At 40.5% G+C, this 20,769-nt stretch overlaps 1 protein-coding gene across 4 annotated transcripts in view; it reads left to right on the forward strand.

The window, feature by feature from the left end:
* Positions 1-20,769, forward strand: part of SLC10A7 (solute carrier family 10 member 7) — a 128,660-nt gene that overhangs the window by 94,899 nt on the left and 12,992 nt on the right. For all 4 annotated transcript variants that reach the window (XM_081022031.1, XM_081022029.1, XM_081022033.1 and 1 more), the window contains 3 exons: positions 6,330-6,495; positions 9,395-9,446; positions 11,395-11,468. In XM_081022031.1, coding sequence (XP_080878157.1) covers positions 6,330-6,495; positions 9,395-9,446; positions 11,395-11,468 — 292 coding nt within the window. The remainder of the gene's footprint in view (positions 1-6,329; positions 6,496-9,394; positions 9,447-11,394; positions 11,469-20,769) is intronic.

The raw sequence follows: 20,769 nt of genomic DNA on the forward strand, positions 1-20,769 counted from the left end.
GAGGAACTGCCACTGGAAAAGCTCATTTTCATGCCTCAGATGATGATTGCAGGGTCTGGGGATAGGTAGTCCTTGGGGGAATTAGGGTCCTGAGCTGCATAGGCTTTAAATGTCAAACCCAACATTTTGAACTGAGCCTAGAAACTAAATGGTAGCCAATGCAGTTGTGCCAGAATTGCTGCTATATGATCAGAGTGTCCTGTCCTGATCTTCAATCTGCTTGCTGAATTCTGAACCAGCTGCAGTTTCCAAACTGCCTCCAAAGGCAGCCCCATGTAGAGGATATACAACAGAAGTTAGGCACAACTAGCCACTAGCAGAAGTTGATGGCACTCCATGCCACTGAGGGAACTTGAGCCTTAAGCAACTCTAATGGATCCAGAAGTATCTCAAGTTACGTATTTGCTCCTTCAGAGGGAGTATAACCACATCCCAAGCTGGCCCCATCTCATCCCTCTGCTCCAGGGAACCACCTGCAAACTGATCCTCAGTTTTGTCAGAATAAAGCTTCAGTTTATTAGCTCTCATCCAGTCAATTCCTGAGGCAAAGCAAACTTTCCAGCACATCCACTGCCACAGCTGCAGATGTAAAGGAGAAGTAGAGCTGTGTGTCATCAGCATATTACAGACAATGTAGTCCAAAATGCTGGATGACACCACTCAGCATTTTCATGGAGATGTTAAACAGTGTGGGGGATAAAATCACACCCTGCGGAATTCCACACTGAATGCTCCATGGCACCAAACAGTATTATCTAAGCACAACCACCTGAAAATTACCATCCAGGTAGGACTGGAACCACTGTAGAGCAGTGCCACTCAACCCCAACTTAGCTGTTCCAGAAGAATACCATGGTCAAAGGCATTGAAAACGGCTGAGAGATTGAGGAGAGTTAACAGGAACACACTCACCCTGCCTCTTTCCCAGCATAGCTCACTATTCATGGTGACGAAGGCAGTTTCCATATTGAAGTCAGCTGAAATGGATCCCAACTGAAATGGATCTAGAAAGTTGGTTTCATCCAAGAGAGCCTGGATCTGTTCCACAACCATTGCTCAGAGACCTTGCCCAAGAAGGGAAGATTAGCAACTGGTCATTAATTACTTAGATTGTCTGAATAAAATAAGAATTTCTTAAGGATTGGTCATACCACAGCCTTCTTTAAGCAGGCAGAGACCACCCAATCACCATCCTGGCCAAGGCTGACCCCTCTCTCACAGGTTGTCACCCAGACTGAACCAAGCACCTTGACCATGTCTTTGGACTGTACTAACAGAAACTCGTCCAACCCTTAGGACTGGACAGACACTTCTTGAGATGTGTCTGCTTTAACAGTGGAATCAAGGTCTTGGCAAATGCAAGCAATTTTATATCCATCTTGCTCACCAACTCAGGTCTTGGTGATACAGACCAGGTCAGCCTTCTTATCCACAATCAAATCATGGTTAGGAAAAATCTTATTCAAAGTCAATCTGGTGTTCAACAGTAATAGCTGCAAACCTGAAGGTTGGTGGATAGGACAACCACCATTCTTCAAGCTGGAGAGGGGCCTGGCACACTGATTGTCTATTCTGTGTCACCTGGCCTGTGCCTCCTTTCACTCTATATCTACCCTTGCTCCGAATCACTGTAATTGCCGTTTCCCCAGCTGATCTCATCCCAGGCATATCTTTTCCTCACTCCCTAAAACTGAGTGCCATAAAACACCTCTGAGCAAATTACAATAAGACAACAACCACCCAAAAGATAAAGTAGCTATAAAGCATCAGCTACGAATCCCCCCTTTTAAGAGCAGTTTTCCATGGGAAACTAAAAAAGGAAAACCAATGATAATTTACTCAAGCAAGAACTAGGTTGATTTTATGAACAGGCTTTCAGGCTGCAGTCCTGTGCACACTGAACTTGGTGGAACTTCCTTCTGACTTTTGCATAGGCTTGCTCTTTCAATATAGTTTGGCATTTAAAGTAAATAAAGCTACAGCATTTCTTAAGAAACATTTTAAACTAGAATGTAACTTTAATCCATATAGAAATGGCCCTGTTTACAGCTAAACTTCAGCTGAATTTCAGGAAGAAGCAGCAATCTTCTGGGAGGCCAACACTGTTGAAAAGCTGTTCAGAAAAATTGAGATGACAGATTAACAGCATTCATGCCATAGTTCACTCTTATCTGACACTTGACTTTAACTACAGACAGATGAATTCTTGATAGGAAGGTAAACAAAGAAAAATATAATATACAGCACCCTAAAAATGTCATGAAAGGTTTGTTTTATGGTATTGAATTGCAGTGTTTTTAACATTTAAAAATAGAAGTCTGAAAATGCCCTTCAGATTGTTCAGGGAATTTTAATAAAATGCAAGAGCTTGTGTAACACTCATCTAAAACTAAATAGAACACAATATTGTGATTTTCATCCTGCTCATTGAACAAGATGTTACTCATAAACACACAGATTAATGTATATGATGTTTAGAGACTGAGATTTAAAGAAGCAATAAGCTAAAGAAAAAATAACAAAATCAAAGCAGAGAACAATTGAAGAGGCATATTCTGACATCCGTCTTTTTGGAAAGTACATTGCTACATCAGAATATTAATAGTCAATAAAGGAAATTATATTTAAAACCTTGCATTGTTTTGTGATCTTTTTCACATTTCTTCAAAGGAGAGAGCACTTGAGTCATATGTGTTTCTTTGGGATGCTCAAAGGAAAGGGATTTTGTAGATCAAAGTGGCTGGGAAGTAGCAGTCAGCAAAGGCAGCAGTTCAAAAGTAGAATCTGTTCAGAGCACAGATCCAACAAGCTCAGAACCGTTATAGGGTATTCTATCCTATCCAGCCACTAAATTAAATGGCCAAGGTCTACTTTATCACTTCCATGAACTCACATCTGATTTTTATTAAGCTCCTATTTGCCCCTTTAAAAAATGAATAAAGGAGATTTGGAGGACCTCCCATGTAATTAACTTAGATCAAATTTACGTTAGCATTCCCTTCCTATAGTGTCATTATTAGAATCACCACTGCAGTTGTACCAAGTGTTGTAAGTTCAATGGAAGATATACAGCATTTGCAGGCAACCCTGAATGCAGTGCATACAGTTCTAGATTCAGAAGTTCTTGAGGCCCGACTATGTGTTGCATGGAGGTATGTGTAACTGAACCATGATGACCCTTTTATTTTAGGAAATGCTTTTTCAGTAGCAATTTCAGGTAGGGAACTGACATGCGAGGAAAGGACTAAGCACGCCACACACCCAATTCTCTGCTTCAGATTACCACTTCCTGAAGTGCTTTTTCCTTAAATAAAAGGGCTGCCGTGGTTCAGTTATGTGCGTTTGCATCATGTAATGTGTAGTTATATCCTCAGATAGAAACAGGTGGATAGAACGTCTTTTTCAAGTGTGATGTTGGAAAGGTGGCATATGAAAAATGTAACCAAATCCATAATAGATAACTGCAGCAATCTTGACACTTTCTTGCTCAGTGGCCTCAGATGCCTTTGTACGATGGACCATACACCCACCTTTACTTGCTGCAATAGAGTATGACATGGGCATAACTTTTCTTTCTTGGAGAGGCTCATACTATTTGTTTTCTTGTTTGGGCCAAATCATGTTTGAGATCCTTTGTTGTAGAACCACTGTAGTGTATGGCTAAGCTGGAAAGTCGCCAATTCAATCTCACCTCAACTATACACAAAGTCGTCTGCCCATATCATCTACATAGAGAAAATAATACGGACCTAACAAACAAGATGGTTGTAAGAATTGCTAAGAAGAATGTGCATGGAGTTCTTTGAATATGCAGAAAGTGTTTTATTGTTTAGTCGTTTAGTCATGTCTGACTCTTCGTGACCCCATGGACCAGAGCACGCCAGGCACTCCTGTCTTCCACTGCCTCCCGCAGTTTGGTCAAACTCATGTTCGTAACAGTGTTATATAAATGCTAATAATTAATTTCATTATAGTGGCCGTGAAACTAATAGGCTACCCAATGCCTATTGTTAAGATCTCTACCCAGCACCTGCTTTTCATTTCTCCCTTTGTCAGTTGTACCCACTAGCAAATCATTAATTTACATCATGTGATTTTTTTCCCCCTAGCACGCCACTCTGGATATAGATCAGTATTTCTACCCATAAGCATATATGGGGGAGACTGTGGTGTCCTTGCTGCCACTTACCAAGTTCATTGCAGTGCTTAGATTCAGACAGGTTCCTTTCTTAACTCGGTCCTGTTGGCGCTCTGCTACATTGGTTTTCTCTCCCTTTTCAAAGCCCCTTCTCTGGACATGACACTTTCCCAGCCCTGATTTGCAGAAAAGAAGCAGCAGCCAGTCTTTAAAGTCATGTGACCAACGTGACTGAGTTATTCCACCCTTAGTTTTGTGAATGAGCTTTAAATCTAGGTTTCATATTTCCAATCCCAGTGATTACTCCACTGAGCCTGCCTGTTAGTGTGTCTCTAGTACCATACAGAAAGTTTAATATAGAGAACTGTTGTCTTGTTGGTTCCAGAGTATGAGAGGTTCAAAGTAGATTAGTGATCAGCCTTGAATAACCTGCCTTTATTTGAAGAGCAAATATTGGCTCAGTAAATGTGTTATGGCACCTGTTTGTGTGCAAAAGCACATTGCTATTAATTTGTGCTGATTTGGAGTCTGTAGTATCACTCTTGCAAAGCTCCAGGCTTTTCACAGCTGCCGTTAATTAAATTACTGCTTCCAGTCTACACACAGAGACATGTACACACACATTCATTTATTCAAAGGCCTTATGTATTCTACCTTTCAGGGGAAAGCCCTCCCAATGAAGCTTATGAAAGATTTTGATTTCTAAAATTTTATTTAAAAGCATATCTAAACCATTTAATATTTCAAAAATCTCTCAAGTGGTGTACAGAAGCAACATCAATGAAAACAAAAATTTAACTTAAAGCCTATAAAAATATAATGGCAAATCCAACAGACTAGCTGGGGCTGATGGGAGTTGTAGTCCAAAAAAGTCCAGATCTGGAGGGTACCAGGTTGGCAACAGCTGGATTAATGGGTAGCATGAACTTTCTGCGTTACTTCAGAAACACTGCAGTAATAAAATCTGTTGGGGCATCTCTTGAGAAGTCTTGTTATGTGGTGACTGAAAAATTAATGCAAGTCATGGCTTATATAATTTCCTGCAAGTCTAATGTAAGCTGCAAACTTTGATTGATGTCACATAGCACTTTTATGTAGATTAAAAAGAAAGGGGAGAAAAGATGGAACCCTGTAGGACAGGTATGGGTGAACCTGAGATTCTCCAGGTGTTGCCCAATCAGCTCCTCTCAGCCCCAACCAGTATGGCCAACGATCAAAGATGGTGGAAGTTATATTCCAGCAACATCTGGAGGACTACAGGCTAGTCACCCTGATGTACCGTAATTCCCAGGGGGAATTAGTCTTCCAGCACCACCTTCCGGAATTATGTCACAACTTTGAGGAAGTCCAGAAAGAGGGCTTTGGTCAATAGTAGCAAAATGTAATGACTCCTGTATTTCTAGAACCATGCTGCCATTAGTTACTGTACTTCCAAACAATAAAGGGAGAGGAAAACTGATGAAACAATTTCATTTTCAAATTCCTGAATGTGAAAAAGTTGCACTAAACATTGTAGGCTTGCTCATCTTCTTCCGTTAATTCTGGTATTCCAAAAGCATGCAACTGGCATTTGTCTTTCGATTTACAAAAACTCCATATCTTCAAACTCTGAATTATTTAAGCTCCCACAACACATGCACTTTTGCTTTTCAAGCATGAGTTATAATTTAATTAAAAACTTCTGGTGCATCGCTAGCTATTTAAATATTTAAATGTTCCATGGATCACTTTCGATTATCTGCTCACATGAAATTCCTGAAGATGTCAGATTTTTAAGATTCCCAAAGTTACACTTGGAATTGTCTGTTGATGCAAAGGGGACTGTGATAATTACATACATCCATTAGTATCAGCAGAGGAGATAAACTTTGGGGAGGCTTAATGGGCATGTCTCAGTGACAGCTAGCAAAGAACATTTGGCATGATTAAGGATAGACTTGAATGTACTTGAAAATATACTCTCATTATGGACGCCCAGTGGAAGTTGCACTACAAATGTTAAATTCCCCAGAAGAAGAGTTATGTGGCAGGGAAGCTTTGAAATCCACCGTGGCCGTCATCCAAATTATTCTCTTCTCTTTATGTCTTTCCGCTGTCAGATTCATTTTGTGATGCCCAACTTGGCTCCCTGTGTGCGTTGAAAAGAGGCAACCTGTTGATTTTTCCTCTCTCTCCTCCTGCTATGTTTCAGATTGTCCGAAGATACATCAAGGAGTGGCTTGAGAGAAAGAAGCCTCCGTTTGGTGCTATTAGCAGCTGTGTGCTCCTGATGATCATCTATACAACGTTCTGTGATACTTTTTCCAATCCAAACATTGACCTTGATAAGTTTAGCCTGATTATAATCGTTTTCATAAGTAAGTACCACCAGTTCATTTATAATCCATTTTAAGAGCTGGGAAATGTTTCAAAGGAGCTGTGTATTGCTGCCCAAGGAATCAGAGCCCATAGTGTACTCCCACATCCATTCTGAGTTTCTTCGTATTGCAACCACATTCTAATATGTGATGAATTTGGGCTATTGAGCACTGCCATGGTCTTTGGATGCATTTTAGAAATGTGGAAGAAGTAACACTCACTATAATTTTCTGTCATAAAAATGGTGCGCCTTAATATGTGGTTAACGCTGCAGTAGCATAGATTCAATTAAGACCTTTGTTCCTATTTAGAAATGATGCGCTCCTTGAAGAACAAGCATACTTGTGGGCAGGCGTGTATGAGGGGGGGCAGGGGGCGGCGCACCCCAGGTGCCACACTGGGAGGGGTGACAAGATGGCCCTCTATACCCCCCCCCCAGCTGTAGCACAGTCTTTGTACTTGCAGTGACACATACAAAAAAGTGGCAACTTTTAAGCACACAGTTGCGCTATTTTACAAAATGAAGGTTGATGGTATGACCTAGCAGCAACAGATGGCCTGATACAGGGACCTGCTCATAGCCTCAGCAGTGGCAGCTGTCGTGCCACCAGTTACCCACCCTCTCTCCATGCACACACATGCACACAATATTTTGAGCAAGGGTGCTTAGCTAAGCTGTGTTGCCATGATGCTCAGAAAGTAGTGTTGCTAGTATCTGCACTGTTGGATAGCATCCTTGGTTTGTTCTGCCACAGAGTCAGCTATCGATTTCAGTACAGATGGGCTGCCAGAACAAAGCCCCACATTGTAAGAAGAATCCAAACACACAAACGGAAGCATATTTTTCCTCTGTGTGTGCAGAGGCATGTGTGGAAGGATTCTCTTGTGGCCCCTGCAGTTCCTGATGTGGCAAAGTGTCAAGTTCTAAATTCTATTGTGCTTCAGTTAGTCTTCCATCTCTAAGCAGTAAATAGCAGAGCTGACTAAGATATGGTCTTCTGGATATAAAATCTTAAAAGGGCATCCACTCTCCATGGTCATTATAGAGCTTACGATATTATGGTTTTCTCCGTGGTTAACAGCAAGAGTGTCAGTTTTTTCATGGTGAATTTTTGTAGGATGGTTCTAGTTGAACAGCAGCATGTTAAAATATTTGTTGCTGGTGAAATATTGTTCTGTCATAAAGCACAGAAAATATATTTCTTGCACAATCAGTATGTTTTATCCTGTCCATATAATCCGTATGTTTTGGTCAGGAATAAAAAATGTCAGATAAATTGGATCAAAAAGGTCCGTGTAAGCATTTTTTTAATTGCCTGAGGAGAGAGAGGGTGCGATTCAAGTAAATTTTACCTAGAATAGACCTACTGAAATTAATGGGCCTAACTTAGTCATGTTCATTACTTTCAATGGGTCTACTCTGAGTAAACCTCAGGTAAATCCTATTTGTTGTCTTTTGTGTTCTTCCATATATTTGATGATAAATAACGTGCCTTGGGATTACCCTTTTAAAGATTAAAATTAGCTCAGAAAATAAAAGTATTCTGCTGAGGACTGTCTGCAACTTAGTTGGGTAAAAAAAAGTTCCTGTGTTACTAAATAGAGATCAGAATGTGGGGAAACAATTCAGAAATTAATGCAAACCAAAAGTGGAAGATGATGGTAAGGAAGGGCAAGCAGCCATGTGAGACTGTCTGGTGAAGCTACAAAATTTCTAGTCCTTATTCATCCTAGAAGAAATAGGTGCATAGAAAGCGTGCACACCCCACACACCCTGCACTTAAGAAGTTATCCTCAACGTAGGGTCAGGAAGAACTTGAGATTGGGCTAGACATGTTGTCCTGTAGCTCCATGGCTCCTTTTGTATCTGTTTTGACTCTGCAAGCGAGTAACACATGGAGACTTCTGTATTAACACTTTTAAATTCATAAATACTTTAGGAATATTTAATAAGAAATACTGCAGTCATTTGCACACACACACAAATATGCATGTATATGTTCTTTCTACTATTCCTTTCAATATCCTCATCTTTTAATTGTCACAACTTTTCTTGGCTTTTAATTTCTTAGCTTCTTTGTATTTAATATGAAGCAATTTCTTTTGTCAAAAAAATAACATTTATCAAATTCCTCCAATTAATAAAAGTTCACCCACTCAAAGAAACCAACTTGACCTGTTACGTGAGTCTCATACTGAAAACCAACAAGCCACCAGCCTTCTTGATCATTTATTCTGAGTATGAGAGCTATTTCCAAGCCCTTCATTACTTTTTCCTACTATGATATAAATTTTTTGCACAGGGGGAATAGGAGAATTTTGTAAGGTATTATGACAGTGTTTAGGGACACGGGTGGCGCTGTGGGTAAAACCTCAGTGCCTAGGACTTGCTGATCGTAAGGTCGGCGGTTTGAATCCCCGCGGCGGAGTGAGCTCCCGTAGTTCGGTCCCAGCTCCTGCCCACCTAGCAGTTTGAAAGCACCCTTAAGTGCAAGTAGATAAATAGGTACCGCTTTATAGCTGGAAGGTAAACGGCGTTTCCGTGTGCGGCACTGGTGCTGGCTCGCCAGTTGCAGCTTCGTCACGCTGGCCACGTGACCCGGAAGTGTCTTCGGACAGCGACGGCTCCCGGCCTCTTGAGCGAGATGAGCGTGCAACCCTAGAGTCGGTCACGACTGGCCCGTACGGGCAGGGGTACGTTTTATGACAGTGTTTAGTTCTGCAGGTACATATCTGACTTTTGTACTTGTAGCAGAATAGCAGGCATATATTTTCTCATTCTTAATAGTAAAATATATGCATTTTTTATATGAAGAGATGGGTGTACATCTAAAATGCGCATTTGTGTGGGTCTTTTCATGTTTCACTTAACATTTATCAAACTAATTTGTCTTTCAGTATTTTCAGTTCAGCTGGGATTCATGCTGTTAACTTTCTTCTTCTCTACAAGGTATGTTACAGCAGTAAAGGTTATCTCTATGGCAAAAAAGAATAGTTGGGTGCAAAACAGGGGAGTATTGTCCTTTCTGTCAGAAAGTCAAAAGTTTGTACCAGGTGTGTGGAAAGTCTTATGTACCTGAGAAATCAAAGGATGGACAGATAATCTACTCCAATTACTGTTTGTCTGAACATTTATACCCCACCTTGCTATGATACAATCTGACTCAATAGAAAATAGAAAACGAGCATTACAATACATTCCCAATATCGCTTAGAACAAGCCCTTTGCAGCTGTTGGGAAAATAACTGTAAATATCAGCAGGGGGTCTCTTGCTGGCTGCAGCTCCAATTAACTGCACGGTGAGTGGAGGAGGCAGCTGTAGTGAAGAAAATGCCTAACTGGGGAGTAGTTAATTAAACAATTCAGGAGGAGGGGGTAAAATGGTGTGTTGGGCTTTCCTGGACACTTGCAGTTTGGAATAATTACTACTCTAATACGTATTCACACACTCTCTTTTTACTTAATAGCCACTAATTGAATAAGGTCCAAGAGCTACGTCTCTGCAGTCACAGAGGGAATCCCTTCTGTCCCTGTGCTTTGATTGTTAACATAGGCCTGATCTAGCCCTATTAGCATAGTGCTCTGCGATGCAACCTGGCTTTTATTACCAAGATTTCTGTGATGCAATTAATTTTTGAAGTGCCTGGGAAAATCTCCTGCACAATCAGCATGGTTGATTGGACTCCAGGAGGCAGTTATTAGGCACCTTTAATTTATCTTCTGTATACAGACCATATTTTTTCATAATGATCCCCAGTGGATGGTGGACAAATTTAATATAAGACAGAGCCTACTTCCTGGTTTTACACTCATCTGTGATGTGCTAATTTTATCAGAGCCAAAAAGGTGCTGAATTCAGCACTTTCCCCAATCACCTAACATGCCCCTAAAGTAGTAAGTAATCTAAGCCTTTCTTAGAGCTGGGGTGGTTTATTTCCTTCCCATTGGGATGCAAATCGTAAGTTTTTATTTATTTATTTAGAAGGGAAAAAGATACAGCTTTCCACATACATATAATTGGCCATTATGAGAAGAGGATGCTGAAGTAGATGGGGAAGAGCTGGGTAGGGGTTTGGACAGGTGGATCAGGCACTTGCGGTTTTCCCTCCTTCTACACACACACACACACTCCTAGAAATGCAGACTTAATTTTTTTGAAAATACTTTGATATTTAAATTAATAATGATTTTCCTGTTGCATATGAGCAGCCATTCCTTTCCCTAAGCCATGTGCCTAGGTTCAGACCTCACAACAAGCTGCTGTTACTCCAGAATGGAAACAAAAGCCTTCCAATTCCTTGTGATATCACTGGAAGTGGAGTGGGTAGCACAAACCCAAGCGCCACTGCATCTTGTCCTTGTAACACTAAACCATGATTTAACGTTGTGTGCAAACACACAGATAATGTTTCAGTAAGGCTGCAAGGAAATTATGCCAGTATTTTAGGCTTCACCCTAATAGACTATTTAGTACTGTGTTTTAAGAGTACTGGTGCCCAGTTTTTGGAAAGGTGAAAATTAGCTGTAATGTGGTGCTTTACATTTGTGGAAAAGTACTCTGGGCTGGGATAAACATATGTCCCATGAGAACCAATTGTAATCCTTTCATAGGTGCCAACTTCCTGGGTGCCCAGGCACCCACAAATTTTGGTCGCGGAGCCAGGTTGACACTCCTGAACCCGCTCATTTTCCAGATAAGAATATATGCAGACAAGATTTTGCAACAACAGAGAAACCATTCCATTTAATGCGAAAATCAAAAGCTGCTGAGCGTATGTAGCTAGAACTATATTTTATGAAACCTAATGCAAAGAGATTAAAAACACACTTATAGGGTATGGAAAGTGAGCAGACATTTGGGAGAAGAGACTTTTAAAGTTCCTTACATTTTTTCTAGGAAGAATTCTGGTTTCACACCAGCAGATACAGTGGCTATTATCTTCTGCTCTACGCACAAATCTCTGACTTTGGGTAAGTCTTTACTAGAGGTTGAGTTCAACTTTTCAGTCTAATCACACTGCTCCTTATACTTCACTTTGTTATGAAAGTGGTTTTCTGATATTCTGTTATCAGTTCAGCAATATGACAAGATGTAGTATAAAAGCCTAGCATTAATATTAGTACATTCATGAGAACACTTTCGCAATGGGCAAGTAAATGTTTCCTAAGAGGAAGACAACATAGTCTTCTCCTCTGGGAATTTAGTAATTGTATTGCAGTGCCATTAATCTGTTCCTTCTTTAGAGAAAGTGATGTGATTTTTTTCTTTGTTTTTGATGTTCTCTTTCTCTAATCTAATATTGATAAAGTTTGTGGTTCATTTCAGATTATGTTCTGAGTTATTACAACACAGTCAAACAGCAAAATTATTATAGCTCAAAACTGTAATGCACAAAGCATTTACAATATAAAGAAACATAAATAAAGACAGCAGTGTTTTATCAAATATCAGTGTATTTATCCTAAGCAGTCTCTGGACTATGTGTTTATTAATTACAATTCAGTTTTCAAAGATCATTGACTTACTAGTCACTCAAAATTCCCTTGCAATAACATTTGTTATGGTAGATATGTACAATAAATTTAATTAAAATATAGTTGTACTTTGAGTGGGAAGACACTGCTGAACATTGCATTTATTTCCTGTGATTTATGGTGATTAGCGAAGATCAAAATAAGAATTTTTAATATAAATATTTGTCATACCCTACTTTCTCACAGTGGGTGGCATTCAATAATGTCCACTTGCATGAAAAAGCCACTTGTGCAAAGGGGACTTCTCATTTCCCCCCTTCCTCATCCCCAGAATCTGCTTCACAAGGTCCTTCAACCCTCTGTGGCAGATTTGGGGGGCACATGTCTGCTTGCATTGCCTTTGCCGGTGTTTGCGTTCCTTCTGGTGCCCCTCATTCCATCAAAGCTTCTATTTCCTGAAGGAAGCCTTCTTTCTTCAAGTAGCTTGCTTGACTCTGCTCATTAACCACATTGATGCCATCTTGGTGATCCCTTTACTGATGTGTAGCATATACTCTAGCAGAGCTGCTATTATTGTGCTTTTGAATAACTCCACCACTATCAGTTGCAGACTAATGTTGCAATATCCAAAACAAGAAAGGTACAATGACCGCTCAAACCTATTGAGTGTTTTCTTCAAAGTAAGTCCCAGTAGGGCTTTCTTCAAAATGCATGTGCAATCTAACTCATTGCAGCTAAAAATGATGGTGATGTAAAACAGAGAAATATGCCATATAAGCTGGGACCTAATATATATTTGGGCTGGGTAACTGAAAACATTTTTGGAAATGAACTTTTTAAAATTGCCATTGGAAGCGCCCTTGGAGATTCCATATGCAAAAACATGGCACTTAGAAGTACACCACTGTCTATCAGCCCTTTTCAATTGGAAAGAACACCTCATTATACGGTAATTAATATTTGGCATTTTCTCCAAATATAACCACAAGTCAGTGTTCCGGGAAGCTGATGAAAAGTTTACCCAGCAATAGAGAGCGGTAGCCCTAGGGAAAATATTTGCAAATGCACCCAATTTATTCTTATGTTGGCGTCAAAGAGGGCTTCAGTATCTTTCAGACCTACATGTCAAGATCACTCAATGTGGACCTTTTTGGGATGGTGTATTTGTTCCATAAGACTCATCTGTTGACTACATGTGCTGATATAGGAAAGATCCCCAAATATCTATCCACCTTTCTGGCCTTGTTAGCACACAACTCCAATGTATTGCATTAATTAAATCAATTGGTTTTGAGATGGAACCATTGCTAGGCACTTTGCAATCTCTCTCACTGTTGTTTCCTAACCCACAGTAAGTCCTACGTTAAATTTACAGCAAACTCCTCGGTGTTAAGACATCCAGTGCTAGAGGTGGAAATGTGGCATTCTAAAAAACCACTTCCGCTTTCTGTGAATCATATGGATGCATCACTTGAAGAAGAAAAAAAGAAGAGGTGGATAATATGGGTGGCCAATATCATGATCATCATCATATACTGTGTTCTTGGACACGTTGCATGTATAGGGAGCCCTATATCAAGTAGAAAAAGATAAATTGGTTGTGTTTTAGTATCTACATTTGGTAGTTGTTAGGGCCTAAATAATTTCCAAATGAACTTATAAAGAAGGAAGGCTAGAGAACTAGCAGCAAGACAAAGGGGTCTGAATCGAAAAGCTATGAAAAGGGGTGAACATTTACAACAAGCACCAGATTTTCTACTCAAGAGAGACCACGGAGGAACACTTGTGAGTTTCCACTTTCCAAAGCAAAAGCAATTAGTATGCTTTGTAGCAATAATGATAAAGCAGTTGTTGTTGGCATCTGTTTTGTCTTGAGAGATGAGTGCACCTCCAGGAGTGAAGTCAAACTGCGATAGCACCCCCAGGGCGCAAGCCTGGCCATCATGTAAGGAGGTCCGGGGCTGCTCAGACGACAAGGACACCCATCCCTTTTCGGCCTCACTGATGTGATCCAAAGGAAAGGAAAGCAATACATTTGGCACCAGCTTGGCTGCAGGAGTTGCCAGAAGGAGGGCAGATGCAAAGGACAAGCCTTTTCAGTGGTGATGCCAGTATGTCTGAATGGCCTTCCTGGGAAGACCCAACAACCTACCGTATTTTTTGCTCTATAAGACTCACTTTTTCCCTCCTAAAAAGTAAGGGAAAATGTGTGTGCGTCTTATGGAGCGAATGCAGGCTGCGCAGCTATCCCAGAAGCCAGAACAGCAAGAGGGATTGCTGCTTTCACTGTGCAGCGATCCCTCTTGCTGTTCTCGCTTCTGAGATTCAGAATATTTTTTTCTTGTTTTCCTCCTCCAAAAACTAGGTGCGTCTTGTGGTCTGGTGCGTCTTATAGAGCGAAAAATACGGTAATCACTTCCCCTTTTGAGACAGGATCTGAAAAGGTGTTGTTGTTTTTGGACAGACTTTTAATAATGTTGAAGTATCCTTTAAGTTGTTTTGGTTTTAATATTGAATTCCCCCCTTCTGTTGCAGATTTTTTAACTTGTGCCTTGTTCATTTTGATCCCTGTATGCTGCCTTCGGTGCAGATACTATAGAAAATATTTAAGTTTTATTTTTAAGAGATCTTGTCCATGAACAGCAAAAGTCTTGCACCAGCTAAGTGATTTGAGTTTTTACCTCACTGGAAGTATCAGCTGATCAGGTGGTTATGCTAGCTAAAACCTCTATTGCAGAGTAAGAGACAGAAGAGGTGAATGTCTGCCATTGTCTTTAGATGCCATTATGGGCAGAGAGCTCCTGAATAAGCATGCGGTTACTGACATAAGATGGATTGCACCAGCAGCTTCTCTACAAATTTCCTTGTTTAATTACATTTTTTTAAGAAAAGTGAAAATAGAAGAAAGTAATATGAGAAAGACTGAGGAAAGAGAAGAGAAGAAGAAAGATGGATTCTAGTGGCTAAGAAATAAAAGTGGGTCCCTTGGTTGCCAGCTGGGGTTTATTGTTGATCCGAAAAAGGTAGATTGCTGTGTTACAAATTTCCTAAGTACTGTACTCTGATGTAAAATTCTCTATATTTAGAAAAGTAATTTTTTGTCATGGAATTTACCAGAGGTCCTAGTCAGGAAGCTTTGGAATAATTGTGAAAGCATGTTTAATCTGCCAGCTTTTTAGAGCAGATTTGTTTGTGGTGTGTTTTCTAAGGTTTTAGGGGACGCAATGGGACAAGATGCTGCAGTTGGGGGGGGGGGGAGTATAAATGGAATATCTGGATTGAGGCCCCTGACAACATGGGAGTGATGCTTTGTCTAAAGTCACATTGTTCTGGAATAGTAATTAAGTTAATCTACTATCATCTGTTCCCAAGGCTAGGTCTTTCTACCCAGGAAACCAACAAGACTTTTGCTGCCGACTTCATAATGAATGACAACTTGTCTGTTGTGGTGTTCCACTGTAATTTACCTGAACAGATTTAGGAGAGAAGCAAGATTCTGTTTTTAACACTTGTGTTTGAATATTTAAGGGCACCAGTGAACTTCAGGGCCTTCTTTTAAGTCCGCTGTGAAGATGTTTTTATCTGCCTTCAAAACTCCAGCACCACTAAGCAAACAAGAGCACTTAGGGGCCTCCTGCAACAAAAGCCATTTCACTTGGAGCTTAAACTGATTTTTCACATTCTGGCATGTGAAGCCTCCACAGGGTGCCTTGCGTCCATTCCCTGGGGAGTGCAGCATAGCACCAGCAGAGGAGGAGGAAAGATGACAGCTTTGAAGCCTTAGAAGTGGTAATAAGAGAAGCATGAGAAGACTCTTGTAAGGCACTTCTCCCACACCGTATTATGAAACCAACTAATTCCCACATGCGGCATGCTCAGGAGGCCATCTGCCACTTCCTCTGCTTGGATCCACGAAGAAGCTCTCACTCAACACTGAGACAAGCACAGTTCCCTCCCATATGTTGGGTTTCCTTCTGTAGACAGAACAGTTGATGTACCTGCATTTCCTCAAGGCACAGGGTGCATAGGTTGAATTTGTATGGATCAAAACACACACACACTCAAAAAAAAACACCATACAGTCCTCTTACATTGCTCCTTGGTATATTTCATCTAATAACATCAGTTTTGATAGAAACTGAACTCCGCTCATTCTTTTTAACAAGAATGCATAATTTCTGCCGTGACATCACTTTTATTTGTATTTTGTTTAACTAATTAGGGATATAAAATCTCACTAGTGAAGATAAATGTGGCACCTGAGAATTCCCTCAGGCATATTTGCTCTCATTTTGTTCTTTCTCTCCCTGCCTCTTTGGAACATGCATGCCTAGTACATGCAAGCACATGAAACACAAGACATTTGATGCATAGCTTTTATTAGTGTATTTGCCATTGATTGATTAGTGCTTAGTATTAGTACTTCTTCTATTGATTGATTGCAGATGAAGTGACTATTTGACCTTTAATTATAAGCTTGGCTATTGAAAATGACATTGAGCTATGGCTTCACATAATCCATCTGGAAACCCTGACATGATGTCATTCCCTGGGGTTAATTCTGCGGGAGAAGGGAGGCCTAGAGGAAGTACCGCAACTATCAGGATGGTTCATCTAGAACAATACTGCAGGCTTTGTTGCCTGCAGTTGATGTGCAGCCCCAGCGCTTTGGAGAAGTTAATTTGCTTATACTATAGAGATGAAACTGCCTGCTACAAGTTGCCAGTTCACAATGAGTACAGCATATTACCCAGAAATTCAGAGGATGGAAAACCCATTTTAAAGTTACCATTCATTACAGTGTTTGGACCTGCAGTGTATAAATACTAGAAATAATGATGTTGTTACATGGTTATTCGTGTATTTAGCTTTTTAAAAATAATTGAAATTGGTGAGACTTGCAAGTGTTTAACTTAGGCTGGATTGCACCCAAACATTTTCCTGCTTGGCAGGGGGTTGAACTCGATGGCCCTTGTGGTCTCTTCCAACTCTATGATTCTATGATTTTAGTTTTAATACCAGGAATAAGTAATCATGCCTTCCAGGTTTGCATGTTGAATATATATGATCAGCAAAATATCAATAATTACCATGTTATGAGCTTTGCCTGAGCTTTCTGATTTGGCTAATAGAACAGCCTAATGTGTCTGAAGAATTGCAAAGAGGTTTTTCTCCTAGCATGGATTTAAGGAGCTTCCTTATATGAATAGACAATAAGATTATATTATTTCGCACAGATTAAATGGAGTTGGTTGTTGTAGTCTCTGAAACACTTGCAATTTTATCTTAACTCTATTGAATCATGGCCTAATTTGGGGATAGGCATGGTGAATATCCCATTCTTTTACAGAAACCTAGAGTGGGTATCAAAGAGGTCTCCCTACCTCTCCAAGTGTGAAATCACTGTTGTTCCAACTTGTCAACTTTCTCAGCACCGTGTTGTTCTGTGCTTATGCTAACACTAGTCAGGGTCACACATCTTTTTATTGCTGTCCTCACTTTACTTGCTCCTTGCCTAGTGCAAAGAGGGAAGGAAAGTTAGCTCGTCATTCCGGTTAGATGCATTCCAGCTAGATGCTGGCTGGTCTGAGTGCACAATCAATCCAAGCTGTTGCTTTGGGCAGTAGTTTTAGGGGTATCACTGAAGAAGTGGGTGATTAGGTTGGGATGCCCTCCAGATCCTTTGCAGTCATCCAAAGGATAACTGGGGTACAGCTTTACACCAGGAGTAAAGCTTGTCTTCTCAACCTAGTATTTCTTAGCTTGCTGGATTAATCACTGTTATAGGTGCTACAACAGTATACAGTTATAAGCAATGAATGACGTATGGGGAAATTTAAGAGTAAATAGTAAAGAGAAATGGTTATATGGGAGACGTGAGTAAACAGTGTGTGATATTGGACACATTAATTAATTGCCTCCCCCCACCTATAAACATATGGGATGATACCTCCTAATTGGTGGAATCTGTTATTTATTTGACCTGGAATGTAGGCTCTCTGGATTAAACCTTTGACGTGGGCAGGAACACCATCACCAGAGTGCCTCCCTGATGTTCTCAATTCATCTCTGCAGTCTGCTTGTAGTAGATTTTGAATTAATATTTAGAAAGCTTGCCTGCAGCAATACTAAAATGTGCATCAGAGAACAACAGTTGTTTACTGTGTTTGAACTGAAGAATCTCACCCAGGAGATCACATTCACTTGAAGTTTACATCTCTCAATCTCAGCTTGCAAAAGGGGGATCAATGAATAACAATTGTCATTTCAGAATTGCACCTCTCCAATTATTTATTTGGTTGTGTGTCTTCCCAGATATACATTTAATTGGATCAGACACTAAAAACCAGATTGCAGCTTTTCAATGACAGCAGCAAGTTCATGCCTCTTTATATATCTCTCTTCTTTAAAATCTCATATCCAGATGTAAAACGATAATGACACAGGAGACCATATTACTGTCTCACTCACCCGAAGTGCAGTTAAAGTTAATTTATCTACTTTAAAAAATGGCATTATACCTAGCAGATTATTGACAGGTCACCCACGAGGAAATCCCAGTTTGCTCATGATTCAACATTCCTTTATCCCAAACTGGTGTAGGCTACAGATGTCTCCTACACACAGGCTTTAAGATGTTTGAAAGCATCATATCTGTGTAGTACGCAAAGTGCAGGCGGATCAGGTGGGAAGCCATCCCACTGCACTGCAGGTGGACCTAAACACCCCCCCCCCCGCTTTTTTTCAATGGACACCACTTTCCTTTTTCACCAATTCTGAGTGTTGTTTCTGTTCAAGTACTTAAAACCCAAGTTCTTGAAAGAGCACCTTCACCAGTACTTGGCAGTGTACTCTGAGGAAACTTTACAGAGTCTCATCAACCATTTTGCCCAAGCCTGCTGGGAGTTCAGCCTTACCATAAGCCTGATGAAGACCAACATCCAGGGTCTGAATGTTGCCAGCACTCCACCCATCAGCATTGATGACCACACGCTTGAGGTGGTAGACAATTTTTCTACCTGGGTTCTACCATAACCAGCAACTTCTCCATTGACACTGAGCTTGGCAAACGTACTGGCAAGGCAGACCAGGCTTGTGTGTTGAGTACACCACTTTAAGGAAGTGAATCATGGGCAACTTAACCAGGAGCAATGCCTTTCACATGTGCTGCATCAGGAAGATTTGGGGCATGGCATGGCAGGACAGAGACTCAAACAAAGATATGCTCTTTCAAGCCCACATTCCCACATTTTTGTACACCTGCCTCAGTGGCATCTACACTGGCTTGGACATGTCCACAGAACGCAAGATGGAAGGATCCCCAAGGATGTACTCTACGGGGAAGTGGCTTCAGGCACCAGTCCCATTTTCAGACCAACTGATGTCTGCAAACAAGACATGAAGGCTGGCAACATCAACCCTGCCATGTGGGAATCCCTTGCAGACAGTTGCAGTGCCTGGAGACAAACAGTCAAGTTGTGTATCCACAGCAGTGACCAGAGGAGGAATGACTGCTGGGAGGAGCGCAGAGAGAAGAAACGCCATGGTGCATCTGCAGAAGCCCAACCAGATGCCTTCATCTGCCCCAGCTGCAACAAAACATGGCTTTGATATCAGTCTCTACAGCCACAGCAGGCACTGTAATTCTCTCAACAGATTGACTTCACTTACAAAGGCGCAAGCCTCCATTGTTTCCCAAGACAGATGGATGCCAACAACTCTGAAATTCCAGTAATGTATATAGGATGACTACAGAGCTATACCACAGCAAATGGCTTCTGTTCTGGATTGCAACTGGAGTAAGGATCCCCCTCCCCCACAAAAAAAACCCCCAAGGCTGATTGATTCACCAACATTCTTTTATTCTTTTTTGAGCTTGTTTGTTATCCGGTCACATATATGTGAATGAATCTTTCTCTAAAGTCTCACATATGGTCTAAAACCTTAAGTCATTAAAAAAAAAAAAAATGCCTGATACGTTCTGATTTTTATCTATATTGTGTTGCCAAACAGGAAGGATTCTAAGCATTCAAATTAAATAACAATGTAAAACCCATTTGGAACATTTATGATGTTTGTAACATAAGATGTATCAATTGATAAGCAGTTGGGATGAATTTTTATTTTCTGCGTAACTGATGTAAAAGTTTGCCTTTTATGTCATTTTATTTCTTGCGCTACCTCAAATTGTGTAAAATTACTGAAATAAACATATTACTGGAGATACAAGTTTCAAGGGTGTATAACTCAATCCCATAGAAGTTTTGTTGGGGAGTGAGAGTTGTATCTCATGAGAAGGAAACCAATGGTGTTTTAGTTCTCTGTTTCTAAGATGTATATTTTCTGTGTACTGTCATTTAACCATATAGTATTTGAATTCATGTCTTATTCTATATATACCAACTGAGTTCCTTCAGTCGCTAACATAATGGTTCAAACAGCTGGAAAGTTTGGTTGTTAGCAATGAAGCCAGAGCTATGCTTGTGTAAGAAATGAGGGCACTGCCTGTGTGCGCAGTCACTTAATATTAACTAAGGCAGTCACCATCTGAGTGGTACTAAACCACGATAAGCTACCACTCATAGCACATGTACTGTTGTCCCATTTTATGGCCCACACAACTTTTAAAATCAATCTCATCGTGACTTGATTCATTTTTTAATTCTCTGTTAACTAATTGCTACTACAACACAGTCAGACAGGTGTAGGTGTTTTTGAATCTGAGGCTGGCATCTTCAGATGTTGGCATTAAATGTTTCATCGTTAGCATCTGGAGAGAGTGCTCAGACCATCCATT

Source organism: Podarcis pityusensis, assembly GCF_964106645.2.
Source record: "Podarcis pityusensis genome assembly, chromosome: 9".
Classification (NCBI taxonomy): Eukaryota; Metazoa; Chordata; class Lepidosauria; order Squamata; family Lacertidae; genus Podarcis; species Podarcis pityusensis.